At 36.9% G+C, this 21,753-nt stretch overlaps 1 protein-coding gene across 3 annotated transcripts in view; it reads right to left on the bottom strand.

The window, feature by feature from the left end:
- Positions 1-21,753, bottom strand: part of HEATR5B (HEAT repeat containing 5B) — a 71,410-nt gene that overhangs the window by 18,046 nt on the left and 31,611 nt on the right. For all 3 annotated transcript variants that reach the window (XM_024552649.3, XM_053924295.2, XM_053924296.1), the window contains exons 20-26: positions 15,298-15,487; positions 13,514-13,683; positions 10,623-10,767; positions 8,862-9,101; positions 7,924-8,175; positions 5,209-5,390; positions 3,077-3,145 (exon numbers count right to left, since the gene is read on the bottom strand). In XM_024552649.3, the coding sequence (XP_024408417.2) occupies positions 3,077-3,145; positions 5,209-5,390; positions 7,924-8,175; positions 8,862-9,101; positions 10,623-10,767; positions 13,514-13,683; positions 15,298-15,487 (1,248 nt within the window). The remainder of the gene's footprint in view (positions 1-3,076; positions 3,146-5,208; positions 5,391-7,923; positions 8,176-8,861; positions 9,102-10,622; positions 10,768-13,513; positions 13,684-15,297; positions 15,488-21,753) is intronic.

Below are 21,753 nucleotides of genomic sequence, written 5' to 3'. Positions count from 1 at the left end.
ATGATTTTGGTTGTGAACATTTTTAAAAAGATTTTATTTATTTTTAGAGAGAGAGGGAGGGAGGAAAAGAGGGAGAAGAACATCGATGTGCTAGAACATCAATCAGTTGTTTGCCTCTCATGCGCCCCACAACCCAGGCATGTGCCCTGACTGGGAATCAAACCAGCGACCTTTCACTTTGCAGGATGACGCGCAACCCACGTGACACACCAGCCAGGGCTGGTTGTGAACATTTTGACATGTTGAGTTTAAAGTACCAGTCGGAGACTCGGGAAAAGATACTCAGCAGGCAGCTGGAAACGTGGGTCTGGATTTTAGGAGCAAGGTCAAAGGTAACTATGTGGACCCAGGAATGCTCCACACAAAGGTGATAACTAAAGCAATGTTACTAGGTGAATTTGTTCAAGAATTGACGTATTTTTTTTAAAAGCCTTAAGGACAGACACAGGGAAAATAGTTACACGGATGGCACAAACTGATTAAGAATAAACAATGAAAGAAACTGAAAGGCCAGAAACACATTCAAGGAAAACCAGGCAAGTGTGGTGATAACTGGAGCCACGGGAAGAATGTCAAGAAGGAAGGCGTGGTCCGAGAGAGCCAGCTTTATCCAACAATTACGAGTCCTCACTTTCTCATCTGAAATCCTTGGGCCAAGACCTGTTTCCGGATTCACAACGTTTGGTAAACATAACAAGGGACGCAGACTTCATTAAGAAAGACACCAACCAAGGTGTGCGGCAGCACCACATATTTGAAATGTGGGTGTGTTTCGAGTGGAAGGCAGTACGAATCACACTAAAACTACAGGACAGTAATCAATACTCTAGTCTCCCGAAGCTTCACGTCAGGGCCAAATGAGTAGGGTCAGCTCAGGTTTTGCTACCAAACAAATTATGAAAAAGCTTTTGGCTTCCAGAGTATCTGGATATTGAATCATGGTTAATGGACTGTGGTCCTATATTTAAAACATTTTAAAAGTTGAGAATAAATATTTATGTAACTATTTTTTTCTCTTACAATCTTATTCTCAGTGAATTCAAAACTAAATTGAATAAAAATTAATAAGGATATTTTAAAATTGATGATCAATTATGAACATACTGATGGTAAAATAAAATGCCAATCAAGACAATGTTGAAAATGACATTTAGAGTGAGAAAGACTAAGTGGAAGTATAAAAATAGAGTTGATACTCCTAAGGAGGTGAGACGTACTGGAGAGATTTGAGAATATTTCTGTGAAATTTGGTAGAAATATAACTGTAAGTTGAGGAAAACTGTAAAGACTGAGGTTTGGCACCAAGTTTACTTTGCAAAGACCCAAGTTCTTTTTCCACTTTAAAGAACATCAAGTTAGAAACTGCAGCTACTGCAATAGGGTTGGTTAATGTAGAAAGAAAAAGCCAACACTGAATCAGGAAAATCATATTCAGAGAAAAGATCTTGGTCTTATATCAAAAGAATGGTGAATGAATGTACATTTGTAAGTTTTAAGCTGAAATCAATATTTAAAGTGTGCAGTAGGTTTATGATTCCCACCCTGCTTTAAATAATGTTTTGATTAACCCAGTGATTACCCTCCCCAAATGTGTTACAGTTGAAGGTCTTCCTATAATACCTAAAATTACTCTGGGATGCCGTGTTTCATGATCTGCCTAAAGCCGAGTCTTTACCTTCCCATAAGGAAACACTACTCCACCTTTTTCAAAACCAGGTTTTCTTCCAGAAACAGAAGGATAGGAAGTCAAAAATGTATGCCTGCCACTATAAAAGAAGAAACTGCTTATCAAAAGAAGCAGGTAGGGCCACAGAAGAACTAAGATGTTTAAGGCAAATTCAGTAACAGGAAATTTTCATACTACTCATTCATACTACTCATTAGAATAGCTTTTGCTTTTCTAATGATGAGGAGCTTTGTAAGAGGTTTTCTCTGCTTAAATACTATGCTCTGAAACATTACCATGATACACTTATGATACGTGACTGTGACTTCTCAGGTTTGCTGGTATTCCAAAGCAAATGACCTACTCTCACTCCAAAGTCTGTACCACGACCCACCCAGGCCTCTTTCTTAAACAAGCTCCCTCTGCTGTCTCTGGTCTGCGGCTGGTGGGAGGAGTTCGTTTATCTTAAGGCCACCATTAAGACAGCTGGCTTCAGAGAAATAACTCGTTTAACAGTGGAAGGAAGAAGCAAATCCATTCAGCCCCAGAGAGAACAAAGTCAGAAATTTCAAATCATCATTGCAATGCAGAACATTTTCTCCATAGAGCCCACATGTAGCTTGACTGTGGATTCAAAGCAATAATGATAGACCACAGCTCTGTACTCAGAAAACATGGAAGGAGAGAGTTACTTCTATTCCATCCTTAGGTAAGCAAATGAGGAGTCTGATTTCTGAAAGATTAGAGCTTAATGCATGAATCCTTTTTCAAGATGAGGCATAAAAAAGAGAAACTTATTAAAGGTGTAGGAACACATGCTTTTGTGACTCCCTTCAGATACAATAATGTAAGACTAATCCCCTGGGATTAATTTTGCAATGAATTATCTGTATTGTGAAATTCTTTTGGACAATTTAGTATCCAGAAACTTACAGAGTTTTCACAGCCTACCATCAAAAAAAATCTATTGTCTCTTAATTATCATTACTATACATTCTTTAATTATTCTAGATTTTGAGACCTTTCATTTTAGTTCCTCTTATGACTGCCATATTTCTGTTCACTTCTGGGTTATATAAGAGCTTCTGTAGCCCAAAGTCATGTCCTCAGTGATGACAAAAAAAGGGGAATGTGATTAACAGTTTCTATTTCATCATTTGATACAGAATAAAAAAAACTGTCACTGTTATATTACCAAGATAAAAATAAGTGTTATGACAAAAAGGGAATGTGATGAACAGTTTCTATTTCATTACTTGATACAGAATAAAAAGAAAACTGTCACTGCTATATTATGAAGGTAAAAATAAATGTTTTTTAATTTTCCTATGTTCTTTCTTAGAAGTGAAATTCTAAGATACCTATGAATTTACAGACAATAACAATAGAAAACCCTATCTTTCGTCTTACCTGGCAGGCTTTAGCTATTATGTCGGATGGGGTATCTTGTGAAAAGGCTGGTCTTAGAGCAGCTCCTACCTAGAAAAGTAAGTGCAAGCAGTTTATTTTTAAAAATAAGTTCTCAACATAAAGCCTCTTTTGTCTTTGAAGACAAAAACACACAAAACACACCTTTGTTCCTTTCCTTTTTATTATGTCGCTGTTACCTTTCTTTCCAGTTACAATAAACTCAACCATGCCACTTTTCTTTTGCTTTCTAGGAGGCCACCATTATCAAATCCATATGAATACTATACCAAATAAGCAATGAATTTTGTTTCTTTTTCCTCTGTTTTTGTTAAATTGTAGACAGGATTTTCAGACAAAGTTACATGTTCCCACAGATTAAAAAAACTGCTATCCTTTTTTCCCCTGTGTTTTCCTAAATATATTTCTAACAACATTTATTTCATGGGGGAATCTTATATAACTGAATCAATTCTGTTAAATAACTTAGTACTAAAAATTCACAGTCACTAAAAAAACTTAGAGATCACTTCACCTCAAAAAGAGATGCTTTAAAAGAAGATTGTTCAAGAAATCCTATTTTAGGTACTGTTGTTATAGTAATAAGTGAAGGAATTGGAGCTTTAGTTTTAATAAGCCAACATCAGTTACAGAATCTTAGATACATCAGATTTAATATGTAAGGGCTAAATAAGGAATTAGATGTAGTCAACTCCTAATTGAGACGTCTTCCCTTTCACTAGAGATATACCAGTGCAGGCATATCAACAGCAGTGAAGGAATGAGCCAAGAACCCCTTTCCGTGACTGAAGACACCTGGCTACTAACCGCAGTGTTCGTACTGCAATAATGAGCTGACCGCAGAGGTGGTGACTGGGCCCTGCACTGAGGGAGAAGAATGCCACAAAAGAGATTATTGGGTCAACTGATAACACCGAAATATGATAGATCTGAAATATGATATGATATCATAGATTTATGATATAAAATAGTATAACAATGTTGAATTTCCAGCAATTGATAACTCTTCTGTGATTATGTTCTACAGTGTTTTTGTCCTTTGGAAATACAGACTGAAGTGTTCAAGGGTAATGATACATGGTTTAAATAATTTACTTTTAAATGGTTTCGAAATAGAAGTGTGTGTGTGTGTGTGTGTGTAAAGAGAGGACAGCCAGACATCATCAATGACAAAGCAAATGAGGCAAAATTAACAATTGGCAGATATAAAGGGTATAAGCCAGTTTTTTGTACTACTCTTGCAACTTTTCTGTTTGATTTTATTTCTAAATAAAATGTTTAACAAAAAGAAACAACCTTCAATCCAATAGGTTGTATTTGGGAGTAAACAATTATATACAGGTATTCCGTAGCCAGTTGGTCTAGAACCTAACTTCCTCACTTCTACTTATAATGGATTATACATTATTCACATTTTATTTTGTTTAAGTTTGAGCACAGCTTTAAGATAAGGTGTGGTATGTCCAGAGCCAAGATTTTGGTATAATCACAGTAAAAAAGTGTTTATTCTTTCCTTGCTACCATGAGTTTTTCCCTTTACATAACCCACCATTATTAGGGTCACATCAAATAGCCCTCATTTGAAGAACACAAGTAAAGGAATAAGCCTCAGGAGAAATCAGCGTCTCTTTAGAATGAAATAAAATTTTTTTCGACAGCATCTAATTCTTTCAGTAATATTTTATCTGCTGTTTTTAACAGTTAATTTGTTTCAGCATACAGGGCACAATTGCTTTTTGTTTTTAAAAAGGCTCACAAAGTCTGGATATATAAAAACAATGGCAACAAATCCACAGCACTCCTTGAATGTTCTTTTTATCTTTAAGTGGCATGGCTAAATATGTAAAACACGAGACAGGAAAGCCAGGCTGGAATTTCTATTCTAGGTTTATCACTAACGTGCTATCACTACTTAAAAATAGTGACAAGTGTTACTATAGTTTCCGCAACTGTGGGTTGATTCAAACTATGTAACACACAATGGCCGTAGAGATATGCTTTCTACATGAATCAAGAGGCTGCAGTTGCAAATACATGTCTCCAGGGGATCCTCACCCCTTTAATGGTCACCCAGAAGGTCAATATTAAGTTTTTAAATAAGTAGAATATCTCACGTTAGCTTGATACTGCTCCAGAATCACGTGACCTGGAAATTCTGGCTCAGGCACAGATGCAAACTTCTTGATAATGTCTTCCAGTGCTTGGAGCCCAGCCATCCGCAGCTGGTTACTGTGATCGGTTGCAGCCATGAATGCCATGCGAATCAGGTCGGAAAGATGAAGTACCAAGAGGTCATCTAAAGATAAAAGTGGGAGGCAAAAGGAAACTTTTCTGAAAACAGGTGTAATAACATAAAAATATGAAATGAAATAAATTTCTTTTATAAAGCAGTAATGAATCACATATTTCAGTGTGCTGAAAAATAGCAAAGATACACTTACAAGAAAGCTTGCATATCATAATCTCTCAAGAACACTGGTAAACTCATCACCATAACTTTCCCCGAAGGATTCTGTAATTCTTTACGAACAGAGATTGGCAAATGCTTTCTGTAAAGAACCAGATACCACATTTGCCACCAGATACAGGTATTTACCGTATAATGTGCTCCCGTGCATAATGTGCACCCATGTTTTTGGCCCAAACTGTCAGGAAAAAACATCTTTCATTTTAATTTTTTAATACAATTATTTATTTATTTATATTTAGATACTTGTTTTCTATATTATAAAGGAATTTTAGCATTTATTTCCAAACATATTATGGTAAAAGAAATTTTATGTAACAAGTAATTACAAAACACAAGAGCAGATACGAGGTATTTCAGGTACTACCCACATATAATGCACATCCTTATTTTCACCTCAAAACTTTGGGCAAAAAGTACGCATTATACACAGCAAAATATGGCAGTAAATATTTTGGCGTGGCCAGCCATATAATTTCTATAGCAACCACTAAACTCTACTGCTGTGTTACGAAAGCAGTCACAGTGTGTCTTCGGGTGGGTGTGTGGTGCTCAACAAGGAATAAAGACAGGGTTATGACATATCGTGCTCTGCTGGCCCCCTACGTTCAGATTCACATTTCATACATGGTGTTCCACATTTTACTTTTTGTTTGTTTTTTAATTCCCTTGTAGGCTCTGCTACTTCTTAAACACAATAAAGTAAACTGAAAGGCATTTTTAATATACAGACTTCAATATTGTTAGTACATACAATTTGTCTCCAGATGTTTAAAAAATGACAGGGAAATGAAGAGACAACAAAATACAAGACACAGAACCCGCACAGCTCTCTGCCTGGCTGGGTGTCCGCATTGGGAAAATGAAGATACTAGGTCTCATAATCCCTTTGAAAATTCCTCATTAAGATCTGATCAATGGGGAGAGGGGATTACAGGAACTACTATAAAGGACACAAGGACAAAATCAAGGGGGAGGGTGGAGGTGGGGGAGGGAGGTGGGATTGGCTGGGGTGGGGTGGAGGGATGGGGAGAAAAGGCAGACAACTGTAATTGAATAACAATAAAAATTTTTTAAAAAACATCTGATTGAGGGGCTATGTGGTACAAAAAACTCACAAAACATTAAAAACAGTGAGGAGTTTCAGTAATAAATAATTCTTATCTTCTCAAAAATATCTACTAGAATTTCTAAAATCTGAGAGTTTGAAATCTGCCAAGGCATTCATAAATTCTGATATTCTCCATGCTGGGGACTGCAAAACTTAATGTTACACACCCTAAAGTTTTGTCATTTCTGTAAAATGGAGTGCTAACCTGACAGTTTTAACATTGAGTTATTAAAACTAAGGAAACATAAGTTATTGTCATCATTATCCTTAGGACAAATGAGATAGATAGATATATAGACAGGAGGGGGGGGGGGCAGGAGGAAAGGTCACAGCCTGCAGGTGTGTCCAAACCTCAGTCCACAGGCTGCATGCAGCCCAGGATGGTTATGAAGGTGGCCCAACACAAAATCATAAATTTCCTTAAAACATCACTTAGTTTTATTACTTAGATATGTACATTTTCTATATTAGTGATCACAAACTTGGGACCTGCTCAACAATTTTAAGATTATCAAAAGAGCCGCTGCATAATTATTGGGGTTATTATGTGAGAACTTTTTTGCTTATCTGTGGTGGTAGATATCACAAAAATTATGCACGGACTTTTTTTTTGCTCATCAGTTTTTGTTAGTTTTCGTGTATTTAATTTGTGGCCCAAGACAACTCTTCTTCCACTGTGGCCTACAGACACCAAAAGGGACTCTTTGGACACCCTTGGTTTAAAGCACGTTAGGCCCTGGCCAGATAGCTTAGCAGGTTTGGCACCCACATGCCAAAGTTGCAGGTTTGATCCCTGGTCAGGGCACATACAAGAAGCAACCAGTGAATGCATAAATAAGTAGAGCAACAAATCGATGTTTCTCTTTCCCCCTGCCCTTCTCTCTCTAAAAATCAACAACATATTTTTTTTAAAAAGAAAGAAAAGGGCCCTGGCTGGTATAGCTCAGTGGATTGAGCACGGGCCTGTGAAGCAAAGGATGGCAGGTTTGATTCCCAGGCAGGGCACATGCGTGGGTTGCGGGCCAGGTCCCCAGAGGGGGTGTGCAGGAGGCAGCCACACATCAATGTTTCTCTCCCTCTCCTTTTCCCTCCCTTCCCCTTTCTCTAAAAATAAAATAAATAAAATCTTTAAAAAAAATTAGTAGACTCCTCAGGAAAAAAAAAAAGAAAAGAAAGCATATTACATAGCAGTAAAATATTGTGAACCTATAAAAATACTTTGGGGGAAAGAAGTACAGATTTTAAACTTACTTGTAGGGTTGCGAAGTTTAGCAGAACGTGCCATGGCAAGATCAAAGTGAGCCTGGTCTGCATTCTCACACAAATGGATGATCCGACACAGGCAATCCGCAGCAAACACCCGAGTGGCCCACCGAGGTGCCACAAAAGGCTTTGATTTATCTTCTTCGCCTAGTGTGGTAAACATGGTATCATCATCCATCTCATCTTTCTTTTCGGATTCTTCATCCTTTCCACTGCCTAATGGAGTTGCCGTGCTCATATCTGTAACAAAAATAAAAGCATATTATAACCACCTCACATACAGCAAAAATAATGCTTTAGAACTAACAATGTTAGAAGATTCCTAATAAAAAAAGAAAACAGTAGAATAGGCAAGCTTTCTTTTTTAGACAATAACAACCCAAGGAAAGGGCAACAAAAATATCTTATATATTTCATTACTTTAACGTACTGTGCTAACTACAAAGTAACATGGAATTTCTTTTTTATCCTCACCCAAGGACATTTTTTTCATTGCTTTTAGAGAGAGAGGAAGAGGGGGAGGGGGGGAAAGAGAGAGAGAGAAACATCGAAGTGGGAGACAAATGCTGATCCGTTGCCTCCTTATGTGCCCCGATCAGGGTTCAGACCCGCAACTCTTGATTTATAGGTCAACACTACAACCAACTGAGCCACACTGGCCAGAGCACAGTAACCTGGGATTTTCATACAGGAAAATTTCATTTTAACTTAGTCCGTTTCCAAAAAATAAAGAAAGGTCAGTAGTCCGTAACATACTCATCAACATTTTTGCAGATATTTAAATTAAAAACTGTAAGTATTTTAAAATGTAAGTTCAAATTATATATCTATATATGTATATATTTATATGTGTATATATAGGTACATATCAGAAGTAAAAGAATTTTCATTATTTTGAGAACATATTTTCTATATTAAATACATACCACTAGATGCTGCCAGGACATCTTTACAAAGCATTAGCCAGTGGGAAAGTTTTTCTACAGCCAGTGATGAAAGCATATGTCCCAAAGTGTCATGAATATCAGAACATAATTTTCTGTCAGTCTCCCGGTCTAGCATTCCAAAAAGAAGTCCCTCAAGACCCGTTTCTGTGATATTAACACCTTGGTGCCGGCAATGGATATCACTTTGAGAACTGACTCCAGGTGCAAAAGGACTGACACCTGAAAAGCAATTATTATAGATGAACTTGCACAAGATTTTGTTGTATATTGCAGGTAACAATTACACTAGAATTAAGGCTTACATGTAAATTCACAATAGCAACAAAACCAGCTAGCTGTATTTATCCCTAGTCTCCATTTTACATATCTTTAGATTAGAGTTTAATCTGACAATTAAAGGTAAAACCCTGATATGTAAGGCTGATATTCTTAGATATTTTAAATAAATCTTCAGGGAATGATGCTCAATAAATATATTTGATTCTAACAAGAGAAGTAAAGGGACATTTTTTAAATAAGATTTAATTTAATGGACTGAAAAAAATTTGCTATATTTATTGGAAGAACAAACTGAAACTTATTTAGTCTCATAATTCAGATATCTTTTTAAAAATCTATAAAGCAAGAACACAAATTATAAATGGATTGTATCCTAAAAGTTCATTTAAAATTTTGAAAAATCCTTTCTAAGAAACATACAATCAAAAAATAACAGTTAATAAATCGGTAGTAAAGTTCTTGCTTTATCTGAAAATCTTTTCATTCTCGTAAACAGCAGAAGTAATAAAACTGGCAGCCGTAAGAATGAATACAGTATGTTTGTTAATAGAACTCTCATTATACTATGCTAAAATTGAGGATATTTTGGTATCCTCCTTCTTAGTCCCCAAGCAACTTCTATGCATTAGAAAGTCTTTTAAAAAAATTATTGTTGACATTATTACAGACGTCCTCATTTCCCTCCCTTTGCCTGCTCCCACCCATCACTCACTCCTCCCCCTGCCCTCTGGCTGTCCTCACACTGTAGTCAGTGTCAGTGAGTCCTGCACCTCTGTTCTTTGACTAATCCCTGCACCTTCTTTCACCCAGTCCCCTCCTCGCCCTCCCCTCTGACAGCTGTCAGGCTTTTCTCTCACAATAGGGGGACTATCTGTCAATTAAGTTCTGAAAAAGTTCCCAAAGCTCCCAAAGCACCTCTCCCTAGAGAGTGAAAGGCCAGCTATGAATTCAAGCTATACCATAAGTTCTCAGAAAGGAGAAAGACATGAGGACCTGAAGTAAGCAAAGATCTACCTTGTACTACCAAAATATCCACCAATATTTCACAGATTATTGGCTACTCTGGCCTCACCTCTTGGAGAGGTTATATCACAATAAGTTAACTACTGTCAAAGACTGGAAGCTTTCAAAAGAAATCATTTCTCTTTTCAGAAGTCTATTAGTGATACTAAGCAATACCCCTACAGTTAGTCATCCATTATACAGCTAAATCATTCTCAAGGGATGGCAGAGTACTCAGATACTAAATGGTATTTTTTGAGCTATACAATTTTTTAAAAGGTGAAAGTGTAAAATTACAAAAAACACCCTAGAATTTTTAAGGTGATTATGATTTTTTTTCAAAGAATAAGAAAACTGACCATATTTTAACACACAAAATAATGTTATTGAGTAAGTAAGAGTCATTTGAAATGTTAAGGTATCTAAATGAAGAGCACACTGGCTTATAAAATAACTTACTTGCACCGCTGCTCTCTTTGTCCCCTGCATTTTTCGCTAGGCTCATGGCATACTCGCATACTTCCGCGGCTTCTCTCTGTGCAAGCTGCCGGAGACACGCCACGGCCGCTCGCCGAAGTAGCAAATGGGAGCTACATAAGTGAACCTGGAAACCGTAACAGTTTCAGACATTTTTTAAAAAAAAGCTGTAATTGTACTTGCAACATGAAGATATATAAACACCTAACTTGTGAAGAGGCTCTTCATTTAAGCCTCAATTGTTTAAAAAAATATAGTCAAATAATGGCCTTTTAGAAAAATAATACCAATAAAATACATAAAGAATACTTTGGTAGTCCAAATAACTGTCCCAAGGCCTGGGCACTAAGTATCATACAGTACAGTTAGTAAGATTCCAGAAGGATCGCTTCCATACCTTATTTTACACAGGGTCCTACTAAACTTTGTCATCTAACTTTAATCCTGGAGGTTCTACTAAGGAGATCAGTCTGGAGACACAACCTTGTGTCAGCACGAAGGAAACTCTGCATTCCCTGGGTTTACTGCTAACTGCCGCTGAGATAAACAAAGTCGTGTCGTTACTTTCTCAGGTCCTCTTAAACGTGTTCTCTCTCATAAGGTCAACCTCAACAGCATCTTTAAGGAGGAAAACAAGGGGCGGAAGTGGACAACTTGCCGAGCGTGTGTCTGCACCTTCAGCACACGTCAGTTGCCTCTCTAAGCTTGTATCCGGTAACAGGTTCACCTTGCTCAAGGGGTGCCCTCGGTGGCCTCAGAGTCTGGGCATTAGACCCGGGCTTTTGCCAGGATGTTACATGTCACACTGCAGAATTCAATCTAGTGTATATTCTTAGTTGACTATTTTCTCTGTGGGTGTTCTTTGTAAACATTTCACGTGCATCTGGCTTCTGCCCTGTGGCACACTCAGTCTCCTTGATGATCTGGGACTAATCCAGTTCCCTGCGGTCTGTGGCGAAACAGGAGCAAATTTTGTTGAGTAAAGCTAAACATACCACATGAGGTCTAATGTCATGGCCTTTCAGCTCCTTCACCACGGCCTGGATGACCTTCTCTTCCCTTTCCTCAGCAATACCTTCCCAGGGTTTCATCTATAGTGTCTCTCCTTCTCCCTGTGTATCAGCCTTCTCCAGTCTTTACCTTTCTCCCTTATCCAAATGAGACTTCATCATCCCATTTCAGTGCTGTCTTGCTAACTTCCTCACCTCCCTCATCCTGCTGTCATTTAATTGAATCTGCTTGGCCAAAGCCCGACTGTGAATGTAGCAAAGCGTGGCTGCTCAATGCCTGCACCCACCTTGTTTACAGGTGCTGGAGAAAAATCTCACAATGTGGTGAACTGGTACCATCCTGCATCGCACAGTGGAGCCAAAGAGGGCCACTGACCTCTAGTGAACCTTCAGTCCTACAACAGGATCTTGTATTTCTCCATTTCCTCCAACTCCCACATCCTATTCTCCTCAAACTTCTCACCCTCCTCTTTGCTCCCTCACCCATGGAACTTTGTTTTCTCTTGACTTGATTAAGAAAATAAAAATCATTAGATAACTCCTTCCACTTCCAGCCACCAAATCTACAAATGCACCTCTAACCACCTGCATCCTCTCCTTTCTTTGTGCTGCCCTGGAAGAGATATCCCCTTACGCATGCCCTGGAAACTCTACCCCATGAGAAACCCTGGAAGATTATTCCCTCTCTGCCCTATACCTTCAACTCCCCAACCCTACTGGCTTCATCTCAACAGCATTTAAATATGCTCTCTTCTTGCTACTGTAGGAGAAAGAGTGTCTCTTGACCCCATCACCCCCTGTCCTCTGTCCTCTCCTTTACAGTCAAACTTCTGGAAAGAATTTTCTGTTTATATTCCATCTGTAATCTAATTTGGGCTTCTACTAGTACCACTCTACCAGATGACTAAACAGTTCCTTAAATACATCCCTCCTTCCTTCTCAGGGCCTTTCATATATTTTCCCTCTGCCTAAAAATAAATGTCGTCTACTCCAATACCCTGCTCTTTCCCAAACTAACTCTTATTTATCCTGAAGATCACACCTTGAATATCACTTTCTCAGAGGAATCTTTTCTGAATGTCTGAATTACAACAGGCTCCCTGTTAAATCATCTCCTGTAGCCTTTTCTAACACTCATTTGTAAATAATCACTATTGATCATGTTCCCTTGAACATGATCAGATGTTATGATGACAGAGGCTTCATTATGATAGAGGCTTCATCTTATCTCACAAATCTATCCCCTGTACTTTTCATGGTGCCTGACATAAAGCAGGCTCTCACCAAACATTTGTTGAGTGAATAAATTAACAACTGTGAGGGTAGTAACAGAGTCTCAGAAGTTATCAATTTATGCTTTAGGAAACAGCCCTGACCAGTGTGGCCCACTTGGTTGGGTATCATACTGCAAAGTGAAATGCTGCCAATTCGATTCCTGGTCAGGACGCATGCCTGGGTTGTGGTTTTGGTCCCCGGTCGGGGTGTGTACAAAAGGCAACTGGTCGATGTTTCTCTCCCACATCAATGTTTTCTCCCTCTCTTTCTCCCTCCCTTTCCCACTCTTTTAAAAATAAACAATAAAAACATTTCAAACAAGCTTTAGGAAAAAAATTCTGAGTGGGTAAGACTAAAAATACGATGCATTCATTCCTAGCCAAGAAATACAGTTCATCAAAATACTGAAGATGTGAAAAAGAAAATCACTAAATAAAATAAATCATCATAAATGACTACTGAAGCTGAAACCTTGGATTTCACCATCCCGGAAGCATATTTTTTTGTTTTGGTCTCCAGGCTAATCTTTTGGGAGACAAATTTGTAGCTCTCTAAATAAATCAATACATGAAAGAGCTTCATACTTACACAAAGGCTAGGAACCAGACTAGATAGATTGACATGTCGTGGTGCAAACATATGAAGCTGCTGAAGGCAAGATATGGCGGCTGCCTGAACGAGAGAGTCTGAGTGGTCCTGGGTAATTGCACAGCCCACTAAACAAGAAGAACGAATTGTCGAAGTTGTCGCTCCATTTCCTAGTAGTAAAATAAAGTGGACAATACAGCTATTTTATTATTATCAACAACAATATTTCTAGAAAACAATTATTTTCTAAATAATCTTCCTTCCAATTACTGTTCAGATTGTTTGGAAATGATTTCAAAACACAATGACATATAGATGAAAATAATGTACTTCTTTTAGATTTAGCTAGATTTATATTTATTCCCTGAAATATTATATTGTCTTTTAAACCCATCAATTTTATTTCAAAGAGCTAAAAGATTCCTCCTTTCTCGTTCTCTGTTAAACCAACATTATCATCTCTATTATGTAACTTGAAATCCCATTTTCCAAATGAGATTAATAGCAACTTTTACAGACATAGTTAGGAAAAAAAGTCGTAGTGTTATGATACTGTCTATATAAAAATGTCTTAATTGCCAAATATAAGTGATTTTAAATTTTTACCAAGGTAAAATAATATTATACACACAGAAAGACTAAACAAGGAAATCACAGAATCATAGAAGTCACATGCTATTTTGAAATACGCATTGCCTCATCATCGTCACATCAGAAAGCACTTGGTAAACACGTATGCTTAACCAAAGGCACATATTTATTCTCTCCATATCCTTCTGATATTTACTGAAGAAAGAACTATCAACTTTCTCAACGAGGACACTGAGTCCAAAACAGAGACATTTCTAAATCACCTATTTTTTCAATTCCTAGTATTTTTCCTTAAGATCTTTTGTTTCCACTGCTTTCTTCTTAAAAATATCTGTCCATGATGGTTAAGGATACGAGCAGAGGATATTGATCTGGGCTTCATTTCTGATTCCAACCACTCACTGGCATATATATATATGATTTTCAAATATATATATTTGAAAAAAACTTTTGACCTTTCTTAGCCTCAGTGTCACATCTGTAAAAAGGAAAGATATATCTATCTCAGGATTTTTGGCGTAATTAAATGAGATGATGTTTATAAAAAGCTTGACCCATTGAAAGCATTTAATAAATGCTGAAATAAACTCTAAAGTAGCTTATATATTCAAGATAAATTCATAGTAATTTGCTGTGAATTTCACTGTTTAATTGAACCATTAGTGGGATTATTTCAGTGTAACTCAGTGGTAAGAACATGGAACTTAGAATTATAAATCTGCTACTCATTAGTTCAGTAACTCTAAGTATGTTAGTTATCTTCTCTGAGCTCCCTTCCACAGGGAAAAATTAGATAACATTATCTACCTTGTGGCAGTGGGTTTTCAAACTATGCTCCTGATCCTTGAAGTTTGAAAGATAGAAAAGCAAAAGTTCATGAATACAAGTGAAATTTTCTCCAGGCCAAAGGTATTCCACCTTCACCTTTACCTTTATGGAGCTCCAATTAACATTTCATTTAGAAATGTTTTTGCTTTTCAAAACTTAAAAAAACACTGCAAGTCACAGGTTTATTGTAGGGATTAAACAAAATAACAAATGTAAAAAGGGAGTTCCAGGCTTTCCATAAATTACAAGTATTCAGCACATAGTAATGATTATTACAAAATTTCTTTAAGCAACATGATGATGACATCAGGAAATTGAAAGATAGTAATTACCTGTCTAGTTCCTCTAATTTAAGATGGACTTACCCTGCAGTTCAGGGCCAACAGTAGTGATTATAGCACCCAAGCATCTACCCAAACACTGGTGAACTTCCGTATGTGAAGGTGGAACTGTCAGCAGCAAGGTGAGAACTAGAGACAATGTCGGTTCCACATACCGACGATACATTGGGCCGCTGGAATCGACTATCAAAGCCAGTGAATGAAGAGACCACGTCTGGAATAAAATACAATTTTAGTTGTCAGGAATAGAGTATATGAAATTAATTTTTAACTTGAATTTTAGTAAATACCATCATTTTAGTTCTTAATCCACAATCTAGAAATATTTAAAAATGTATTTATTATGAAATAAGAGATAGCACATAAGCTACCAATTGCCAACAATAAAAGTAACTGATATACAAATGCTATATTTAAAGTTTCTCTCCAGTGTGGCTTTGAGTGTCAGAAATAAAATTTCAGTGATGAACTAATTTTCTTCTACTATAATATATACAGGGTCCAGCACAAATAACAACCCTTTTGTATTAAAAAATCATGAGCATGTAATTCTCTAACATCACAATATCATACTCAAGTATATCATATGACATTTTAGGTGAAATGTTCAAATTAAAACTATAAATTATTTTAAAAAGACCCAGACAGCAATGAAGGTCGCATTATGTGAAATAAAGAAAAATCTACAATAACCAATAGTAATGGGAAGGAAACTGGGACTCAAATCAATGGTTTGGAGCAGAAGGAAGAATTAAACATTCAACCAGAACAGAATGAAGAAACAAGAATTCAAAAGAGGAGAGGCTTAGGAACCTCCAGGACATCTTTAAATGTCCCAACATCCAAATCATAGAGGTGCCAGAAGGAGAAGAGGAAGGGGAAGAAATTGAAAACTTATTTGAACAAATAATGAAGGAGATCTTCCCCAATCTGGCAAATAAAATAGACTTTCAGGAAGTCCAGGAAGTTCAAGAATCCCAAAGAAGTTGGACCCAACGAGGAACACACCAAGACACATCATAATTACATTACCCAAGATGAAAGATAAGGAGAGAATCTTAAAAGCAGAAAGAAAAAAGGAAAGAGTTACCTACAAAGGCGTTCCCATTAGAATATCAGATGATTTCTCAAAAGAAACCTTAAGGCAAGAAGGAGCTGGAAAGAAATGTTTGAAGTCATGAAAGGCAAGGACCTACATCCAAGATTACTCTACCCAACAAAGCTATCATTTACAATGAAAGGGCAGATAAAGTGCTTCCCAGATAAGGTCAAGGTCAAGGAGTTCATCATCACCAAACCCTTATTATATGAAATGTTAAAGGGCCTTATCTAAGAAAAAGAAGATAAAAAATATGAACACTAAAATGACAACAAACTCATAGCTATTAACAACTGAACCTAAACAAAACAAAACAAAACAAAACTGGGCAAATAACTAAAACAGGAACAGAATCACAGAAATGGAGATCACATGGAAGGTTATCAGTGAGGGAGTGGGAAGGGGAAAGAGGGGGAAAAGGTACAGAGAATAAGTAGCATAAATGGTAGGTAGAAAATAGACAGGGGGAGGTTAAAAATAGTATAGGAAATGTAGAAGCCAAAGAACTTACATGTACAACCCTTGGACATGAACTAAAAGGGGGGAATGTGGGTGGGAGGGGGTGTCCAGGGCGGAGGGGAATAAAGGGGGGTAAATGGGACAACTGTAATAGCATAATCAATAAAATATAGTAAAAAAAATAAAACAATGAATTATTATACCCATATTATTATTCTACCAACGACATTCAAGGAGGCCTTACTTCCGCCAGACCTTGTATAACCCTGGTAAACATATAAGCACCCAACATTGGAGCACCGAAATATATAAGGAAAATCTAGAGGACTTCATGAAAGATATAGACAGCAATACACTCATCATAGATTTGTCAATAATTGTCAAATATTCTAAGCAAAGCATCAACAAGGATATTGTGACATTGCACAATACTCTAGATCAAACTGACTTAATTGACATATACAGAACCTTTCAACCCAAAGAAGCAAAATATACATTATTTTCAAACGCACATGGAACATTCTCAAAGATACCACATGATAGGACATAAAACAAGTCTCATCAAATTCAAGAAAATTGAAATCATATGAAGCATCTTCTAGAATCACAGTGGCTTGAAACTAGAAACCAACCTCAAGTGAAAAACTTAAAAGAATTAAAATATAAGGAGACTGAATAACATGCTATTAAACAATGAATGAGTTAACAATGAGATCAAGAAAGAAATCAAAAAGTTTCTGGAAACAAATGAAAATGAACACACAATAGCGCAAAACCTATGGGACACAGAGAAGGCAGTCCTGAGAGGGAGGTTCAAGGCAATGCAGGCCTACCGAAAAAAGATGGAAAAATCTCAAGTAAACAACCTAACCCTACATCTACAAGAACTAGAGGAACAACAACCAAGCCCAGAGCGAGTTGAAGGAAGGAAATATTCAAGATCGGGACAGAAATGAATGACATAGAGACTAAAAGAACAATTCAAAGGATGAATAAATCCAGGAGCTGGTTCTTTGGAAAGATAAAGAAAATCAACAAGCCTTTAACCAAACTCATTAAGAAAAAAAGATAGAGGACTCAAATAAATAAAATCAGAAACAAAAGAAGAGGAGTTACAAGCGATACAGAAATACAAAGGATTGTAAGAAATTACAGAACAAATATATGTCAAGAAATTTGACAACCTGGGTGAAATGGACAAATTTCTAGAAACATGTAATCTTCCAAAACTGATTCAAGAAGCACCAGAAAGCCTGAATAGACCAATGACAACTAGTGAAAATTGAAGCAGTAACCAAAAAACTCCTGGCACATAAAAGCCCTGGACTGGATGGCTTCACAGGCAAATTTACCAAACATTTAAAGAAGAATTAACTCCTATCCTTCTCAAACTATTCCAAAAAATTCAAGAAAAGGGGAGACTCCCAAACTCTTTTTACGAGGCCAATATCATCCTAATTCCAAAACCAGGTAAAGACACAACAAAGAAGGAAAACTATAGGACAATATATCTGACAAATGGAAATACTAAAATCCTCAACAAAATATTGGCAAATCAGATCCAGCAATAGATTAAAAAGCTCATACACCATGATCAAGTGGGATTCATCCTAGGGATGCAAGAATCATACAATACTCACAAATCAATAAACATAATACACCACATAAACAAAAGACAAAAATCACATGGTCATATCAATAGATGCTGAAAAAGCATTTGGTAAAGTTCAGCATCCATTTATGATAAAAACAATCAGCAAAGTGCGAATAGAGTGAGCATACCTCAACATAACAAAGGCCATATAAGAGAAACCTACAGCCAACATTTTACTCAATAGGCAAAAACAAAAGTTTTCCCCCTAAGACTAGGCAAAGACAAGGATGTCTGCTTTCACCACTTTATTCAACATAGTACTGGACATTCTAGCCACAGTGATCAGACAGAAAGTAGAAATAAAAGGCAGCCAAATTAGAAAGGAGGAAGTAAAACTAACATTGTTTGCAGGTGACATGATAGTGTACACACAAAACCCTACAGTCTCCACCAAAAAATTACTCAACCTAATAAATGAATTTGGCAAAACGACAGGATACAAAGTCAATATTCAGAAATCAAGGCATTTTGTACACCAACAATGAAATATCAGAAACAGAAACTAGGAAAAAAAGCCCATTTATTATAACAAGAAAAATAAAGTACCTAGGAATAAACCTAACCAAGGAAATAAAAGACCTGTACTCTGAAAACTACACAACACTGAAGAAAGAAATTAAGGAAGACACAAATAAATGGAAGCTTATACCACATTCATGTATTGGAAGAATTAACATCCCTAAAATGTCCATACTACCCAAAGCAATCTACAGATTCAAAGCAATCCCTATTAAAATACCAATCACATACTTTGCAGATAGAGAACAAATATTTCAAAAATTTATACAGAACCAGAAACAACCCCAAATTGCCTCAATCTTGAAAAGAAGAACAAAGTAGGAGGGATCACAATACCTGATATCAAACTATACTACAAGGCCACAGTAATCAAAACAATCTGGTACAGGCATAAGAACAGACATGTAGATCAATGAAACAGAACAGAGAGCCTAGAAATAAACCCAAGTCTCTATGGTCACTTAGTATTCAACAAGGGGGGGCAGGGGCATAATTTGGAGTAAAAATAGCCTCTTCAATAAATGATGTTGAGAGATCTGGACAGCTACATGCAAAAAAATAAAACTAGACCACCTAATTATACCATACACCAGAATAAACTCAAGATGAATAAAAAACTTAAATATAAGTCATGACACCATAAGATTCCTAGAGGAAAACATAAGCTGAAAAATTTCAGATATCCCACACAGCAATATTTTCACTGATATATCTCCTAGGGCAAGGGAAATAAAGGGAAAGAGAGGGGGATTACATCAAATTAAAAACCTTCTGGACAGCTAAAGAAAACATCATCAAAATGAAAAGGGATCCAACCATATGGGAAAACATACTTGCCAATGATACCTTGGACAAAGGTTTGATCTCCAAAATATATAAAGAACCCATATGACTCAACATCAGGAAGATGAACAATAAAAATAAAAAATGAGCAAAGGACCTGAATAGATACTTCTCCAAGGAGGACATACAGAGGGAACAGAAACATATGAATGGATGCTCAACATCACTAGCCATCAGAAAGATGCAAATTAAAACCACAATAAGATACCACCTCACACTGATCAATATGGCCATCATTAACAAATCAACAAGCAACAAGTGCTGGCAAGGATGTGGAGAAAAGGGAACCCTAGTGCACTGTTGGTAGGAATGCAGATTGGTGCAGCCACTGTGGAAAACAGTATGGAATTTCCTCAAAAAACTAAAAATGGAACTGCCTTTTGACTCAGCAATTCTGCTGCTGGGATTATACCCTAAGAATCCTGAAACACTAATTCAGAAGAACCTATGCACCCCAATGTTCACAGCAGCATTATTTACAATAGCCAAGTGCTGGAAACAGCCTAAGTGCCCATCAGTAAATGAATGGATCAAAAAACTGTGGTACATTTACACAATGGAATACTACACAGTAGAAAGAAAGAAGGAACTCCTACCTTTCACCATAGCATGGATGGATCTCGAGAATATTATGCTAAGGGAAATAAGCCAAGCAGTGAAAGACAAATACCATATGATCTCACCTATAAGACAGACCTAATGAACAAAACAAACAAATGAACAAAATACAATGAGAGGCATGGAAACAAGGAACAGGCTGACATTGACCAGAGAGGAGGGGCTAGGGGGATAAGGGAGGAAAGAAGGAGAAGAGACTAGTCAAGGAACATGTATGAATGATCCATGGACATGGACAACAGGGTGAGGACTGACTCTAGGAGCAGGGGATGGAATGAGTGGAGGAGAGCAAGGGGGAAAAATTGGGACAATTGTAATAGAACAACAAAATCATTAATTGAAAAATAAATAAACAAATATAAAAAACTGAGATGTTAATTTTTTAAAAACTAATTTTTAAAAAATCAAGCTAACATTAGCTTGATTTAATTTTTTAAAAATCAAGCTAACATTAGCCTTTAATGTGCAACATCAGAAGACAGGAGATACTGAAACATTTACGGATAGTGAACGAAAATGACTGTGTGCCAAGTATAGTATAGCCAAGTAAAATATCACCTAAATGTGAAGGCAATAGAAGCTCCTTTTTAGATATGCAAGGATTCCAAAAACATACCAATCAAGACCCTTCCTCAAATAATTATTGCTCAAGGAAGTTTTCCTAAGAACAAAGATCTCAAGATACGAGTTGAGGTTACAAAAAAGGAAAACATTATTGAACAGTAAGTCTCCAGTAATTATACGTAAATATACATAGATAACAATACAACTGTGAAGTATGATTTTTGAGTAGATCCTCAAAAAAGTAAGGAAAACTTAACAATTACTGTTGTCCTATTCTGTAAAGATACAAATTGAAATATTAGCTTTGAAGGGATGTATTTGATCCAAATTATGGTAATGAGGTCCTGTCATATAAAAACCACTTAGGGGCCCTGGCTGGTGTGGCTCAGTGGATTGAGTGCTGGCCTGTGAACCAAAGGGTTGCAGGTTTGATTCCCAGTCAGGGCACTTGCCTGGGTTGCAGGCCAGGTCCCCAGTAGCAGGTGCTTGAGAGACAACCACACATTGCTGTTTCTCTCCCTCTCTTTCCCCGTCCCTCCCCCTCTCTAAAAAATAAATAAATAAGATCAAAAATAAAAAATAAAAATAAACCCAAAAACCATTTAGCGTGGTCACTTAAAGGAGTTTGGTTTTAAGAAATTAAAGCAAAAGAGAGCTGAGAAAGCAGCGAAGATAAAAGAAAAGTAGCACCTATTCATTGACATAAAAGAAGCAAACAGCAACT

The sequence above is a fragment of the Desmodus rotundus genome, chromosome 5 (genome assembly GCF_022682495.2).
Source record: "Desmodus rotundus isolate HL8 chromosome 5, HLdesRot8A.1, whole genome shotgun sequence".
NCBI lineage: Eukaryota > Metazoa > Chordata > Mammalia > Chiroptera > Phyllostomidae > Desmodus > Desmodus rotundus.
Note: the sequence above shows the minus strand (reverse complement) of the source record. Positions and strands in the feature narration are given on the sequence as shown.